At 43.8% G+C, this 16171-nt stretch overlaps 1 protein-coding gene across 1 annotated transcript in view; it reads right to left on the bottom strand.

Annotated features, from left to right (window-relative positions):
* Positions 1-16171, bottom strand: part of LOC133060985 (aldehyde oxidase 2) — a 77637-nt gene that overhangs the window by 55277 nt on the left and 6189 nt on the right. The window contains exons 6-10 of the mRNA XM_061149038.1: positions 15066-15127; positions 12096-12185; positions 7237-7317; positions 4901-5045; positions 3400-3492 (exon numbers count right to left, since the gene is read on the bottom strand). Of these exons, the coding sequence (XP_061005021.1) occupies positions 3400-3492; positions 4901-5045; positions 7237-7317; positions 12096-12185; positions 15066-15127 (471 nt within the window). The remainder of the gene's footprint in view (positions 1-3399; positions 3493-4900; positions 5046-7236; positions 7318-12095; positions 12186-15065; positions 15128-16171) is intronic.

Raw genomic sequence — 16171 nt, forward strand, 5'->3', positions numbered from 1 at the left:
TAACAGCCCCTGGTGCTTCAGTGATCATAGTTAACCTAACTGATTAACAAAACTACTAGCTGCTTCTTATTATCCGTATGCTAAGCAAATCTTGAAAGTGAAAGTGTTAGTCACTCAGTTGTGTCCGACTCTTTGCAACCCCTGGACTGTAGCCCACCAGACTACTCTGTCCATAGCATTCTCCAGGCAAGAATATTGGGGTGGATTTGCATTTCCTTTGGATCTTCTCTACCGAGGGATCAAATGCAAATCTCTTGCATTGCAGGTGGATTCTTTACCGTCTGAGCCATCAGGGAATCCCATAAGCAAATCACGCCTAAAAGTAACTATTCTGCTCCTCTGCCTGGAACGTCTCTCAACTTAGAGTCCTCACCCTGTTTCTGCATCAGTATTTCATAAAAGGCATACGGGATCTGGTCCCATCTGTGACTGTCTATTGCTTCCCATCACCACAAGTTCCAGTAAAGGTTTAACTTCCTCAAAATCTTGCCTGTCTTTTGCCTGCAGGAACACTGGGCAGACCATGCTTGTTTTCTACCATACAATTCCTCCTATCATATAGATCCAGAGCTGTATTAGTAGGGAAGAAATTAGAGACAAAGATTTTTATCTGGTTATGGTCAGCAGCATCAGACAGACTAGCAAGACCGTCTGTTATTTGACATAGATAGAAAAGAGAAGTTCAGGGACTTCTCTGTGGTCCAGTTGTTAAAACTCCCTACTTTCGCTGCAGGGTTTGATCCCTGATCGGGGAACTAAGATCCCACATGTTGCGTGACCAAAAATAATAAATAAAAAATAAAGTAAAAACCTAAATAAAAAGAAAAGAAAAGGCAGGCAATGCAGTTCAGCCCCAGGGGAGAGTAAAATGTCAGCTGTCTTCCCTATCGCCTAGGTCCTCATAAGTATGGGTTTCAGACTCAGGCTGAGGTGAGACAATCCATTTTAGAGACTTTTGTTTGATTCTTTCCATTGCTCACATTACCCACTCACTTTGTGCCAGGCATGACACAGCTGTACTGAGAAAATTCTATTTACTGAACTTTTATTCATATTTTATTCCACCTTTGGTCACAAAACCTAGCTTGCTTTTCAGTGGTGTTGAAAAGATCTTTATCTTTATATGATTCTCAGAACATGGGTTTTATTTTAACTCCATGCTTTTCAGAGTTTGTGGGTCTATGGGTTTGAGATGCGCTGACTTCCTGTAGCACTTACTGTACTAAAGATTTTGAGGGGGGCGGGGAATGTATGTCCAGCCAAACAAGTAGGTGACATGAATTGCACACAAAAGGTAAACAAACGCAAGCTGTCACAGATATTTATTTCCTGGGGTTGCTGGTGGTGGTGGTGGGGCATAGCTGGCTCCAGTGTGACCCTCCCCTACAAGTGTCCTTCACTCCTCTGGGCATCAGGAAAAGCTTGGGCATCCTGAGAAAGGTCCTGGAGGCTTCTAGAGGTGACTCACACTTAAAGTTGAAGGGGCCCCAAGGAAAACACACGGTTAAGATTTTAGAATCTGCCTCTATCTTGCCTGCTGAGTCTAAACTGACAAAGAGCCAGTTGAACAGCCAGTGGGTTGGGCCTGGGGGGACAGGGAATGGCAGTAATGATGGGAATTCTGGATTGGACATGGGAGAGGTGTGCCTTGGTGACCGGCCACCAGCCAGTTTGCGGACCTTGGGCCAGGTCTCTTTCCTTTTGTCCTGGCCCTGTTGGAGGAAAGATAGGGGGCTTGGTGGGATGGAGAAAGTCTTCCCCCTCCTTCAAACAGAAGAGCATATTTTCATCTATTAGGATTTGTTTGAGGACTGAGTTGTGATGCTAAAACAAGTTTGAAAATCATGGGCTAAACCATGGGCCTGGGGTGAAGATGAGGAAAAGGGTTGTACTGTCTTGACTGTCTGCTTAAACTATTTGACAGACTTCATTGGTGGTCCAGTGGCTAAGACTGCTCTGCCAAAGCAGGGGGCCTGGGTTTGATCCCTGGTCAGGGAACTGGATCCCATAGGCCACAGGGATGATTGAAGATCCTGCCAGTTGTAGCTAAGACCTGGTGCAGCCAAATAAATAAATGTGTAAAAAAAAAAGGCTACTTGACTATACCCCCAGACCACCCATTTTACTCTTCTCTCTTCCTCTTCTCTCCAGCCCCAAGATTTCAGATATATCTAAGCATGCTCCCCTCATTTTCTGAGTGGTGTGTGGATGTGCTACTTAAGTTGTCCCAAGGCTGAAGCTGTGAGGCTGTGGTGCAAAACCAGGAAGGGTCCCTTTCCTTGCAAATGGGTGGGTCAGGCTCAGGGAAGGCAGGCTTGCTGGTCTGCAGCACAGTCCAAGTTTGGCTGATGATGGTTGAGGCTGGGAACGTGAGACTCTGGGATGGCAGTGATACTGCCAAGGTGGGTCCCTTCTCCTGCCCACCACGGATCTCCAAAAACACATGACGGCCTACGAGTCAGTCTGGACTAAAGCTCTCAGTTCAGCCCACCTCTTTGTTGTCCGAGTTAAGGAAATCATTATTACTTCTGCATTCCAAATTCATGTTCCTGGCCCACTCATTCAGTCTTTTTTTCTTTCCATTAAGTCATTTAGTACATATATGCTTGTACCTTAGACAAGTGCATGTGTGATCTGCTGGATGAGGGAAGGAGTAAAATAAAATTCCTTTTGTTAAAGGGGTTGCTGTGCGTCTTGAAGGCAAAGCCTTGGATGTTTCCTTCCTACCTTGCCTGATGAAGAGTCTGCACATAGTGGGCCCTTAAGGATGCTGTAAATGACCGGGGGTGCTTCCCTGGGCAGGTTTCTGTCTTACTTGGCCTTTTGCCGTTGCCCCTAAGAGACAAGTAGCATCTGAATGCCAGACACTAAGTTAAATACCTCCTGCAAACCTGCCTCCCTCCCTGGAGCTGACCATCCAAGTGACAGGTAGTACTTCTTTCTTGCTGTCTTCTCATTAATCTGACACTGCAAGTTTATTGCATTTGTGTCACCATGCCTGTTTTTTTTTTTTACCTCACCGAGAGGTAGACATGTGGGATCTCAGCTCCCAGGCCAGGAATCAAACCTACGCTTCCTGCATTAGAAGCGTGGTCTTAACCACTGGACCACCAAGGAAGTTCCACCATGGCTTTTTATAGGCAAGAATCCTACAGGTGACTACAAGGTCTTGAATGACATCATCCAAATACCTCATATTCTGTACAAAGCTTTTGATAGTAAATTTTCATGACGGGGATATAATATCACATCAGAAAAATGTCAAAGAGTTGGAAACAAGCCAGACGAGATAAATGTATGATGAGGTTCTAAACTATTTAGTGTTTAGTTTAATGCAAGTGTTAAGTTTAGTGCAGGGATTGGTTCGTGAATATTTTACAAAGAAAACATGGAACTCACCATCATTTGTTTTAGACACCACATTCAGCTCAGAAATCCTAGCGGGAGAGAGCAGAATTGGGTGAAAATGTCCTTTAGATCTCGTGGCAGGTCCTGAAAGTAAATGCAGTATATATCTTAGAGAGAGAGTGTTAGGAAAAAGAAAATGCAACTTTTTGGCATTGAAAGTTTCTCATTAAAATATTCAGATGCTAATTTAAAACACTGGCAATAAATGCATATATATGTGTCAGCAGTGGCCATACACCCTGCCAAGTAATTTTATAGCACATGCGCTTCCAGTGTATGTATTTATTTATACTCATTACGTGAATATAAAAATAGGAAATAAAATGGATGAGAGAGTCTTAGAAGACTCTGAGGAGATGTGCATAGAGGTATTTGAAAGAGCCAAGACTTGGAAAACTTTATGCCATGGCCTTGAGCAATAGAATGGAGGTGTGAACTGTGCCCTGGACACAGGATGGAATCAGCACACTTACGTGCAACCACGTGGGCAAGTCCCAGCTCAAGAATGTTAAATGCACAAATCAAACTGTAGAAGAGTAATACTGTGTCCGTCTACTTAAGTGAAGTTCGAAAATATGCAAAACTAAGCAACACGTTGCTTAGGAACTCAAATATATGGGTATAACATGTAAAAATCAGAGAAGAGATGGACCAACACCATATTCAGTCTAATGAGCACCCCTGAGAGGAAGGGAAGGGGAGGGACTATGGTTTGGGGGGTCCATGGGGCAAACTTCTTGGTAAAGCTCTGGTTCTCAAAGTGAGTGTGGTGATAACTGAGTGTGGATTGTTAATATATCCACCATATTTCATAAAATTCTATTCTGTTTACTTAATACCTAATGGAAACAAGATTTAAAAGGACAAGACAAATTAGATGACTAACAGTTCTCTAATACTGCTGCACCCCTCAAGCGGCTACACTGCGTACTCCCAGGGTCTGTGTATATTGAAGTTTGGAGGTTATTTTATCATATGATAATACTACCATATTTGTATTATACTTTTAATATTATTTATATAATGTATATATAAAAGTATATGTAGTATATTATGGTTTTTGCTCAGTTGTATCTGACTTTTTGTGACCCCATGGACTGTAGCCCACCAGGCTCTTCTGTCCATGGGATTCTCCAGGCAAGAATACTGGAGTGGGTTGCTATGCCCTCCTCCAGGGAATCTTCCTGATCCAGGGATCGAACCTGGGTCTCCTGCATTGCAGGCAGATTCCTTACCATCTGAGCCACCAGGGAATATATATATATATATGTGAGTATTATATACAGTATATATAAAAGGTAATGTATAAATAATTATTATATAATATACAATATAAGAATACATTTTATAATACACTATTGTACTATAACATTTTTATTAAAAATGATGATGTTTTTATCTTTAAAATGTAGTTTTTGGAGACTAGGAGACAGGAAGTCCAGTTCAGCACCAAGGCCCTGATGGTGGTGTGAGAACCGTTGTAATCACTCACCCAGTGATGTGTTGCCCAGGATGAGCGGGGCTTCTGGGTGTTTTGCTTTCAGCTCCAGGAGGTCTTTGAAGGTCCCAGGGGAGATCCAAGTAACCCTCTCTCCATGAAAGGTCAGGGTTCTTTTTTCTGGGTTCTCTGCCATTCTCTAAGTGGAAATAACAAAGGTGTGTGCAGGTGGGCACACCTGTATTCCTGGGTTATGATAGACTCCGGGTGGAGGTATATTTCTCTAGAGAGATTTCAGAAGTTCTGGGTTCCCCGTGACCAAAAGGATACTCAGTATACCATTGGCTAATGCTTGAATTAGATATTTACTCCTTTAGCTTAAGACTTGTTCACGTGTAGTGCTTTGGAGGAAAGTGACAGTATGAGCTGGCCTCTGTCATTGACCCTTCAGTATAGATTAACTTAGCATAATTTAGTATCATGGCCTTAAAAAATCATAATTATACTGATACTCCTAAATTAGAATCTTCAGTTTTACCTCTGAAATCCAAGCTCACATACCTGAATAAGTGCTCAGTGTCTATTCTTAGATATGCAATAGGCATCTCAAATTTAACATGTCCAAACCTGAGTTCTTCATATCCCATCCCCCTCCAAGCCCCCTCAGAAAGGATTCTCTAAAGGGAAAATCCCCTGCTCCTCCAGAGGTCTTCCCCTTCTCAGTAAATGGCCACTCCCCTTTCCAGCTGCCCAAAGCCCCAGAGTCAGCCTTGACTCCTTTCCCTCCCCACACACCACATCACATTCACCAGGAAATCTTGTTGGCTCTTCCAAAAGCGTATCCAGAATCCACTGGCTCCTACCACGTGCATGCCGGCTGTCCGGTCCAGCACCACCACCCTCAGGAGGACACAGATGTCCTGATGGGCTCACTGATCCTTCTCTCACCCATCCCCAGGCTATTCCTGTCCCAGCAGCCCAAACCACCCCAGATGCCACCCACTACAAGGTTAACAGGAGCATACCCCTCTTATGTCCAACCTCTCTGATAGCTTCTCATCTGACGCAGAGTAAAAGCCAAGCAGGCTAAGTCCAGGACGGTCTGCCCCCAGCCCTGCAGCTTTCTGACTTCTCTAGTTCCCTGAGTTCCTGCCAGGTTGACCCTTGCTCTGTCCTTGATCAGGACAGGAGTTCTCCTCTCCTTGGTATCTCTGCATTGTGGCCCCACTGCCTGGATTGCTCTTCCCCACCATGACCAGTTCCCGCACCTACTTCACCACTTTCATCTAATACTACCTTTTCAGAGATGTCTTCTCTGGCCAAACATTGAAAATTGCAACCCCCTGTATCCTATCCCCCTTCACTGTTTTATTTTATTCTCCTTATCACTTGCTAACACCCTATATAACTTATCTATTATCTATATCTCTATTTAAAGTTTTAATTTTATATTAGAGTATAGCCAATTAACAATGCTGATAGTTTCAGGTGCATGGCAGAGCGACTCAGCCACACGTACACATGTATTCACTCTCTCCCAAACTCCCCTCCCATCCAGGCTGCCACATAACATTGAGCAGAGTTCATACAGTAGGTCCTTGTTGGTTATTCGTTTAAAATATAGCAGTGTGTACATGTCCATCCCAAACTCCCTAACTATCCCTTTCCCACACACTTCCCCACTGGTAACCGTGAGTTCCTTCTCTAAGTCTGTGAGTCTGTTTATGTATTATAAATAAATTAATTTGTATCATTTTTTTAGATTATTCATATAAAGGATATCATCTATCATCTTGTTCATTGTGTATCTCTCCCATCAGATTACAGTCTCCTTGGGGGCAGGTCTTAGGGTGAGTTTCGTTCCCTGTTGTGTATTCAGTACCTAGAACAGTGCCTGGCATGTTACTGAATGATTGACATTTGTTAAATGTAGGAATAAATGTATCAGAACCCCTTCAGAAATACATATGTTATCGAATGGAACAACTGGATGTCATAGAGGAAAGATAGAAATGCTGACAGAGGGAAGGCTGAGGAACTGGGAGGCCCTGGAAGTGCCACTTGAGGTCAATATCTGGGAAGGGCTGGAAAGACCGAGTTAGAAGTTGAGAAAAACTGGATTGACTGGGACAGTCAATAGGGATACATTGCAGATGACAATGGTGGCAGTAATGATGAAAACGGTTAAAATATAGCCTCAGTTGAGGCTTTGGGAAGTGTGTACAGGGCATTAGCCAGGGCTGGGTGAGCCAGGCAGGGACAAGCATTCTGATTTGATCAAGAATTTCTACAATTTGATAATTTCACAGGATGGAAAAGGTGGTTTTTAAATTCTGAGCTTATAACCAGTGACATTTCAATAAGTACATAAAACACCCAACCCCTCTTACCAAGAGTTCCGGGGGAAATATGAGCTCCTGGGTAGGGTCCAAGGGCTGGAACTCCTCTTTCACGAACAACTCTGTGCAAATCTTTATAAAGGGCAGAAGAAGATGGTTCCATCGTTCGGGCTCAATTGGAAACAGCATCATAATTCTTTACATTAATAAGGCAAAATGAACACAGTAATAGATCCGACTCTCCTTGTATGGGAAAATAGTTCAAACCAAATACTTTTAAATAAGAATGGTGTTGACACTAAAGAAAAGAATATCCTATGAACCAGTTCAAATAGTATCCTGCAAAATACAAAGACCGTATATGAAAAACAATCAGAGGTCAGTTAGTTTGGGAAATCCTCTTCACTGTGCCCCAGTCACTAGCCCCCCCTCATCTGTCAAGTTAAGATTCAAAATGCAAAAAGCTCTGAGAAGTTCTGTAATTTAAGTAAAACATGACTCTGAACATATATGCTCTTGTGTAAGCACACACACCCCCCACTTGCTTTAATAACACTAGTTAGCATTTATGGAGTGCTTACATTCCATGTTCTTTCTGCACATATTAATAATTTACTTAATCCTCCCAACAACTGTACAAAGAAAGTAAACTGCCATCTCTATTTCATCTATTAGGAAACTAAAGCACAGTGAAAAGTTACCCAAACTGCAATCCTCTCTAAATTAAATATGTTTTAGTTTTGGAAACGCTTATTCTCAAGAAGTCTTCCTAAAGAGTAAGGCAAATCAGGAGAGAACTGTGGGGTATGGGGCTGGAAGGATATACAATGGGGAAACCCGTGGGAGATGGGCTGGCCGAGCGCGGCGGGGAGTGGGATTGGTGGGGCGGGGGAGACAGATTTGAGTTCATTATCAGCTCTGCCACAACTTGGCTCTCTGACCCTCTCAATAGAAATGTGCTTAATCTCTCTAAAGATTAAATGGAAATAATACCTATTTTAAAAAACTGAAGTGTAGTTGGTTCACAATGTTCTACCAATCTCTGTGTACAGCAAAGTGACTCAGTTTTACACATATTTACATTTTTTTTTTACATTCTTTTTAAAATATTCTTTTCCATTATGGTTTATCCTAGGGGATTAGATATAATTCCCTGTGCTATACAGTGGGACCTTGTTGTCTATGCATTCTAAATGTAACAGTCTGTAAATACCAACCCCAACATTCCCAGTGAAATAATGCCCATTTTGAAGGGTAATTGTGACATGTAGATGAAGTGACCTGACATTTGTCCAACACTCCCCTGCTCTTCCCCCTGTCTCTGTAAGGTCTTCCCAGATTCTGGAGGGAAAACTTGCATTATTCCTTTGTGTAGGTCCTTAGTAGGACCCCAGACTCAGGCATACCTGCCAACATCTGAAGGACCAGTTTTTGCCTTAGCTGGAATTAGAAGTATAGGCAGTTCAGTTCAGTTCAGTTCAGTCGCTCAGTCGTGTCTGACTCTTTGCGACCCCATGAATCGCAGCACGCCAGGCCTCCCTGTCCATCACCAACTCACGGAGTTTACTCAAACTCATGCCCATCGGTCGGTGATGCCATCCAGCCATCTCATCCTCTGTCTTCCCCTTCTCCTCCTGCCCCCAATCCCTCCCAGCATCAGGGTCTTTTCCACTGAGTCAGTTCTTTCCATCAGGTGGCCAAAGTACTGGAGTTTCAGCTTCAGCATCGGTCTCTCCAATGAACACCCAGGACTGATTTCCTTTAGGATGGACTGGTTGGATCTCCTTGCAGTCCAAGGGGCTCTCAAGAGTCTTCTCCAACACCACAGTTCAAAAGCATCAATTCTTCAGCGCTTAGCTTTCTTTATAGTCCAACTCTCACATCCATACATGACCACTGGAAAAACCATAACCTTGACTAGACGGACCTTTGTTGGCAAAGTAATATCTCTGCTTTTTAATATGCTATCTAGATTGGTCATAACTTTCCTTCCAAGGAGTAAGCATCTTTTAATTTCATGGCTGCAGTCACCATTCGCAGTGATTTTGGAGCCAAAAAAATAAAGTCTGACACTGTTTCCACTGTCTCCTCATCTATTTGCCATGAAGTGATGGGACCAGATGCCATGATCTTAGTTTTCTGAATGTTGAGCTTTAAGCCAACTTTTTCACTCTCCTCTTTCACTTTCATCAAGAGGCTCTTTAGTTCCTCTTCACTTTCTGCCATAAGGGTGGTGTCATCTGCATATCTGAGGTTATTGATATTTCTCCCGGCAATCTTGATTCCAGCTTGTGCTTCTTCCAGCCCAGCGTTTCTCATGATGTACTCTGCATATATGTTAAATAAGAAGGGTGACAATATACAGCCTTGACGTACTCCTTTTCCTATTTGGAACCAGTCTGTTGTTCCATGTCCAGTTCTAACTGTTGCTTCCTGACCTGCATACAGGTTTCTCAAGAGGTGGGTCAGGTGGTCTGCTATTCCCATCTCTTTCAGAATTTTCCATAGTTTATTGTGATCTACACAGTCAGAAGCTTTGGTGTAGTCAATAAAGCTGATGTAGATGTTTTTCTGGAACTCTCTTGCTTTTTTGATGATCCAGTGAGTGTTGGCAATTTGATCTCAGGTTCCTCTGCCTTTTCTAATACCAGCTTGAACATCTGGAAGTTCTCAGTTCACATATTGCTGAAGCCTGACTTGGAGAATTTTGAGCATTACTTTACTAGCTTGTGAGATGAGTGCAATTGTGCAGTAGTTTGAGCATTCATTGGGATTGCCTTTCTTAGGGATTGGAATGAAAACTGACCTTTTCCAGTCCTGTGGCCACTGCTGAGTTTTCCAAATTTGCTGGCATATTGAGTGCAGCACTTTCACAGCATCATCTTTCAGGATTTGAAATAGCTCAATTGGAATTCCATCACACCCACTAGCTTTGTTTGTAGTGATGCTTTCTAAGGCCCACTTGACTTCACATTCCAGGATGTCTGGCTCTAGGTGAGTGATCACACCACTGTGATTATCTGGGTCGTGAAGATCTTTTTTGTACAGTTCTTCTGTGTATTCTTGCCACCTCTTCTTAATATCTTCTGCTTCTGTTATGTCCATACCATTTCTGTCCTTTATCGAACCCATCTTTGCCTGAAATTTTCCCTTGATATCTCTAATTTTCTTGAAGAGATCTCTAGTCTTTCCTATTCTGTTGTTTTCCTCTGTTTCTTTGCATTGATTGCTGAGGAAGGCTTTTTTATCTCTCCTGGCTATTCTTTGGAACTCTGCATTCAAATGGAAATAACTTTTCTTTTCTCCTTTGCTTTTCGCTTCTCTTCTTTTCACAGCTATTTGTAAGCCCTCCTCAGACAATCATTTTGCCTTTTTGCATTTCTTTTCCATGGGGATGGTCTTGATCCCTTTCTCCTGTACAGTGTTAGTACCTGGGGGCAATAATGTGGTGTATATCTATAACCTAGAAGTAAGATAGTGTCTGAGAATTAAAATGGAAAACAGTGAATCTGAGCTGAGGAATTAAAATTCCCCTAAACAGGAGCTAGGCCAAGACTTCACAGTTACCCCATGGAAGACAGTAACATAGCTTCAAGAAATGAGAGTGTCATGGGACAGACACGTGCCATCTAGTAGGTCTACCTGATGGGTGGAGAAGAGTCTTCTGTGGTGTTACCCTTATGATTATCAATGGCTCTGCATCCATGCTCACCAAGGAATCTTCCCCTTATACTGTGACGTCCTGTGTGTGCTTTCCTACAGGAAATGATGTGGCTCAGTGATCATAAGATCCACCTTAAAATTGTGTTTGCCTTTATAAATGAATTATGTGGCATGGTCCAGTTTAAATATGCTCTTTTGAGCTTGGTTAAAGTGATTCAGGTGGTTGCCAGAGCCCAATCATGTGTCCCTTCAGTCATGTCTGACTCTTTGTGACCCCACGGACTGTAGCCCGCCAGGCTCCTCTGTCCATGGGGATTCTCCAGGTAAGAATACTGGAGTGGGTGGCCATGCCCTCCTCCAGGGGATCTTCCCAACCCAGGGATCGAACCCAGGTCTCCCACATTGCAGGCAGATTCTTTACCACTGAGCTCCCAGGTTTGAATTCTGGAGGCTACAAAATGCAGACTTCAGAGTATTTTTAGCCCTCCAGGGGGCACTGATCCTACGTGAAGTGGTTGTCCAGGGTGTAGCCTGCCTTCCTGGGGAACACCCCTCTCTTCCATTGCACAGCTTCCCCAGAGAGAAATAAAGTGACGGGGGAGGCCGAGAATGGAAAGAAGGTAGGTGTTAAGGGTACAAACAGAACCAGCAGGGAACGACGGGCTCAGTTTTGTTTAAGGGCAGCTCTGTTCACTTAGCTTTCCATGTCTACAGGGAGCAGACTCTATTTTTCCTGTCTTCTCACTAGGAATTTTCTGTAAATAATCCCTGTAAGAACTTGGCAGTGGGTCTTTTTTTGGAAACTGGCATCTCTCAGAGAGCAAAGCCAGAGGCTGGGGTGTCTCAGGCTGGACGTCCCAGCCGTGGGGGCCGTGAACGCGCCGTCTGAGCTTGGACGGGCTCCCCAGCCTCCCCGAGGCAGCAGCGCCCTCCCTCTGCAGAGGACAGGGCGGCAGGAGCTGGGTCAGGCAAGGACAGGACCCGCTTCGCGGGGGCAGGACTTTGTTCTCTGACCTAAACCGGCTCCTGTTTCGTTGTTCAGCCTTCCAGAGAGTGAAGGGGGGAAATCAGAGCGCGAGCTTTCATTCACCTCTTTACCCTGCTCCCAAATGAGAGGCGCTTTATTCGTGCCTCCACTTTGGACGCTTGTAAAAGCAGAGAATGACCATCAGAATGATCAAGCACACTTTCAGCTCTCTTGGTGTTAAGTGATACTCTTGGGGAGAAGACAAAGGAAAGGGACTCACGTCACTTTTCCTGCCAAGCGGGGAAGAATCATCTTCTCCCAGATCCAGGCAGCATTTTCCTGTTCCTTTCTGTTGACAGCCATTTGACTCCTAGGACAGTGAAATGCCTTGAGATGAAAAACTTAAAAAAAAAAAATCTATTTAAAAAAAATTTTGAGTATACTTGCTTTACTAACACAATTATACTCAATTGTGTTAGCTTGTGCTATACAAAAACAACGTGAATCAACTCAATTATACGTATACATCCATCTCCTTCCTCTTGAGCCTCCTTCTCACCACCTGCCTCTCCTATGAAAAACTTTCTGACATGTAAATCAGTGTGTGCCTTAAAGGGTTTAGCAATTTAAATGAGGCTCCAAGCTTTTTAAGTTACTTTCGATGATTTCTATTGGAATAGGGATAATCAGAAGATCTTATATGATTCAGATACAGAATATATAGTATAGATAAATGATATAGATAGAATATACAATACATTCACAATATATAATATATAGCATAAACAATAATAAAGAATATGAAGAAGTATAAAAGAAATAAACTATCATTACTGATAAACATTTTTATATAATATATATTTGTACTATATTTATAGTTAGTACAATATACCTTTTATTTTCACTTTTTGTTCATTTATTTGCCTGTCATTAAAGTCTTTAAAATATATTTTTATTGATGGCATATTAATCTATCTTCTGGCTATTCCATAAATATATTTGTAAAATTTACCATTGATGTATACTTAATTTTTTCCCCATATTTTATAACTGCTGCTGCTGCTGCTGCTAAGTCGCTTCAGTCGTGTCTGACTCTGTGTGACCCCATAGACGGCAGCCCATCAGGCTCCCCCGTCCCTGGGATTCTCCAGGCAAGAATACTGGAGTGGGTTGCCATTTCCTTCTCCAATGCATGAAAGTGAAAAGTGAAAGTGAAGTCGCTCAACACCTCTGTTCATTGCAGGTATAGTTTTGTGTACATCTCTGAATTTTTTTTAGGTGAATTCCTAGCCGTAGAATCACTTGATAAGATGTTTTTCAGAGCAATAACAATTGCTAGTATCCATTCTCTGCAAGACTTGACAACATTGACTATTATCATTTATATAGGGACCTAAAAAAGAGAAAACAAAAAGAAAGACAAAGAAGGAAAGCAGTTTTGGAGCCGGATCTCCCCAACATTTGCAATCTGTATGGCACTGACTGGGAATGAATGGACAATCAATGAATTTTAAAGCAGGTTTCCATTTGCTGGTTCTTTCATTTCCCATTTTCTCCAACCTCACTTGTTGTATTTTATTCCTCAAACAGTCTCTCCTAAGTCTCTAGTAAAATACTTTCTTCCAGATACTTGAATTCTCTGTCTCTGCACAAATGTCTCAGGCCGGCAGCTTCCTAGTTCTGTCCAAGAAGCAAAACCAGCTGAGCCAAGCCAGTAGCACTTCCTCTCTCACTCAAAAGTCTGAGCCGTCATGACAGGCCATGAGTGAGCGGTAGCAGAAGAAGCCAGTCTCCTCCTGCCTAGCAGATAAGAGCCTTGGGTATCCCTGCTTTGGGGCTTGCTTCCTTTCACCTGTTAAGGTTCCTGGGGCCTGTTCGCTGCATGATGGGTCTCTACTACAATTTTTCCTTTACCCCCAGAGGCTGTGCCTGGAAAGGTGGATAACATCTATGTTCCAGAGGGAGAGAGGTTGCCTTTAACTTCCTTCATTTGGATTTCACAAGTGTTTTTCTGTTTACACCAGTAATTTGATGGCTTTACAAGCCATACATTTTGTTTCTCAGCTCATCAACCGCTGGCTCCCCCATGTGGCAATGGAAGATGGGACGTGCATGGGGGATGGACCTGGCTCTGGGGAGTGGGACACACCTGCTGGTCCATTTCTAGGCCCTTGTCCGCTCTTCATGGAGCTGAGGCAAGGGTACAGATGGAGGCCCTGGCCTGGGGCCTGCTGCTCTTCCCTCCTCACCCTGGCTCTGGGTCTGTACTGTGAGGGGCCTCACACACCCGTGAATCAGCCGGCAAATCCCAGTTCTGTCTACTTCCTCCCGGAATAGCCAGTGTTTGGCCGCTGGTGCATATGCTGGCTGTTATGATCTTCTCAAGAAAGATGGACTGGGGGAAGAGGCCTGTTCCCGGGAGTGGGGTCAAGACCACGTCTGGAGCATAGTCCAGGAAAGGGTGACGGCTCGAAGTGAACAAGTCACTTTGGCCATGTGGCCTCCTGAGATTGGCTGTAGGGGGACCAGCGAGGGGTTCTCTGAAGTTTGGGGTCCCCCTTGCTTGGGTCTAAGGGCGGTATTGCCTATGTCCATCCTGCCCTCTGCAGAGGGTGATCAGATGTGTTTGGCAAACACTATTCGTAGTGTCGATGGCATCCTCGATACAGCAGTAAATATTTGTTGAGTTCTAAGTGCTAAGCAAGACTATGCTACATGCCTGCAATTTCTCATTTGATTTTCACAGCAGCCCAGTGAGGTGTCACTATTTGGTGGGGGAATCTCTCTGCACTCTGGTACTTGGGGTGAATTTTGGATGCTACTATGCCTGTTTGGCTTCTTTATTTGCTCTTTATTTGCACTTTCCCAGCTGGTCTGGATTCTCGGCACTAACCTTGCCTCCCCCAGGCAAACTCTGTATCTTCGCTTGTCTCCTTGGGTTTGCTGGAGACCTCCTTTCATCCTGTCCTGACGCCTTGCTGAAATCGTCATGGAAGATGTCTAGCTGGCTGGCTGGATCACCTGGCTTTCCGGTGGTGTGGTGTCGAGGATGAAAAGTGGTATAACACCCACCCTTCCCTCAACAGAGAGCTCAGACTCCTGTGAGTTAGATGGGGCTATTGATAACTCAACCGGTCTTCCTTACGATCTATTTGCATGGTCTAAAAAAACTCGACTCCTGTGTTCCCAGCCTGGACCATCTGTCACTGTCGTTCTTGCTCTATGGGTACCCCCACGGCCCCCTACTCACCAAACAAAAGGTCTTTCCGCTTGCGAGAATTGGCCGATACCCAGTGCAGCGGCATAGGTTACCTAACCAGAGGAAAAGCAAAGTTATCAGTATGTTTTATTTTTAGTGATTTTTACTTTATTTTTCTTTAGAAAGTTGAAACGAAGACAGGTGTTTTGTTTTTGAGAATATCTGAATATCTGCTAGGCTGTTCACTGCTTTTTCCTTCCTCTTAGATAATACCCTTCCCATCACCTCAATTCCAGTTTTATTCTCTGTTCGAAAGAAGATGATAGTCTATCTGGTGAGCTCAGTTGCATCCATCTATTAAATTATTCATTGATTCAACGTGTATCTATTGACAACAACTATATTTCAGACACTATGCAAGATGTAAGTGATCCTTAAACAGGAGAATATGCGTTGTTTCTAAGGCTCTATATGAGTGAAGTATCATGCCTTGACAGCTTGTTAGTAGAGCCCCTCACTGGACATTAGGTCACCACTTCAGAATTTCCTAGGGTATTTGTTTAAAATGTGGATCTCTGGCCTTTCTCCAATTCTAAATCAGAATGTCTGGGGACAAGCCCAGGAATCTGCATTTAAGAGGTCTGTGGTGATTTTATTGCATGGGAAAGTATGAGAGCCTCAGGTTTCCAAGGGATGAAGGCGTGGGGGAGGGTGGGGTGGAGGAAGGTTAGTGTGGAATCGAGGTCATCTGGAGAGGCTTCACAAAGAAGCTCATGCTGAAGGATGGGAAAGAAATGGATTGACGGAGAGCATGGGAGGGGCACTCGGGGTTCGCAGAGCAGCGCAGGCAAAAGTGGGAATGTGCAGAGGACAGAGGGCTGAGAGGAGGCCGGCCAGTGCGGAGTCACATAGCTGAGGAGGAAGAGTGCATTTGGGAGGCCAGCTGCTGGGCTTCTCTGAATGCTGGGTGAAGGAGGGTGGGTGTGGCCACGTGAGGGATGAGGAGTTGTTGCAGGACCTCATCTAGTGGAAGGACCTAAACTAAGGAAGGCAGGATTTTAGATGACTTGACTGGATGTCCTGTAATGGAATAGAGAGAGGAAAGGAAGTCTACCATGACCGGCAGACTAGGAGAGTGTGTGGGGCTGACCCTTCAG

Source organism: Dama dama, chromosome 8 (assembly GCF_033118175.1).
Source record: "Dama dama isolate Ldn47 chromosome 8, ASM3311817v1, whole genome shotgun sequence".
In the NCBI taxonomy this organism is placed as follows: Eukaryota; Metazoa; Chordata; class Mammalia; order Artiodactyla; family Cervidae; genus Dama; species Dama dama.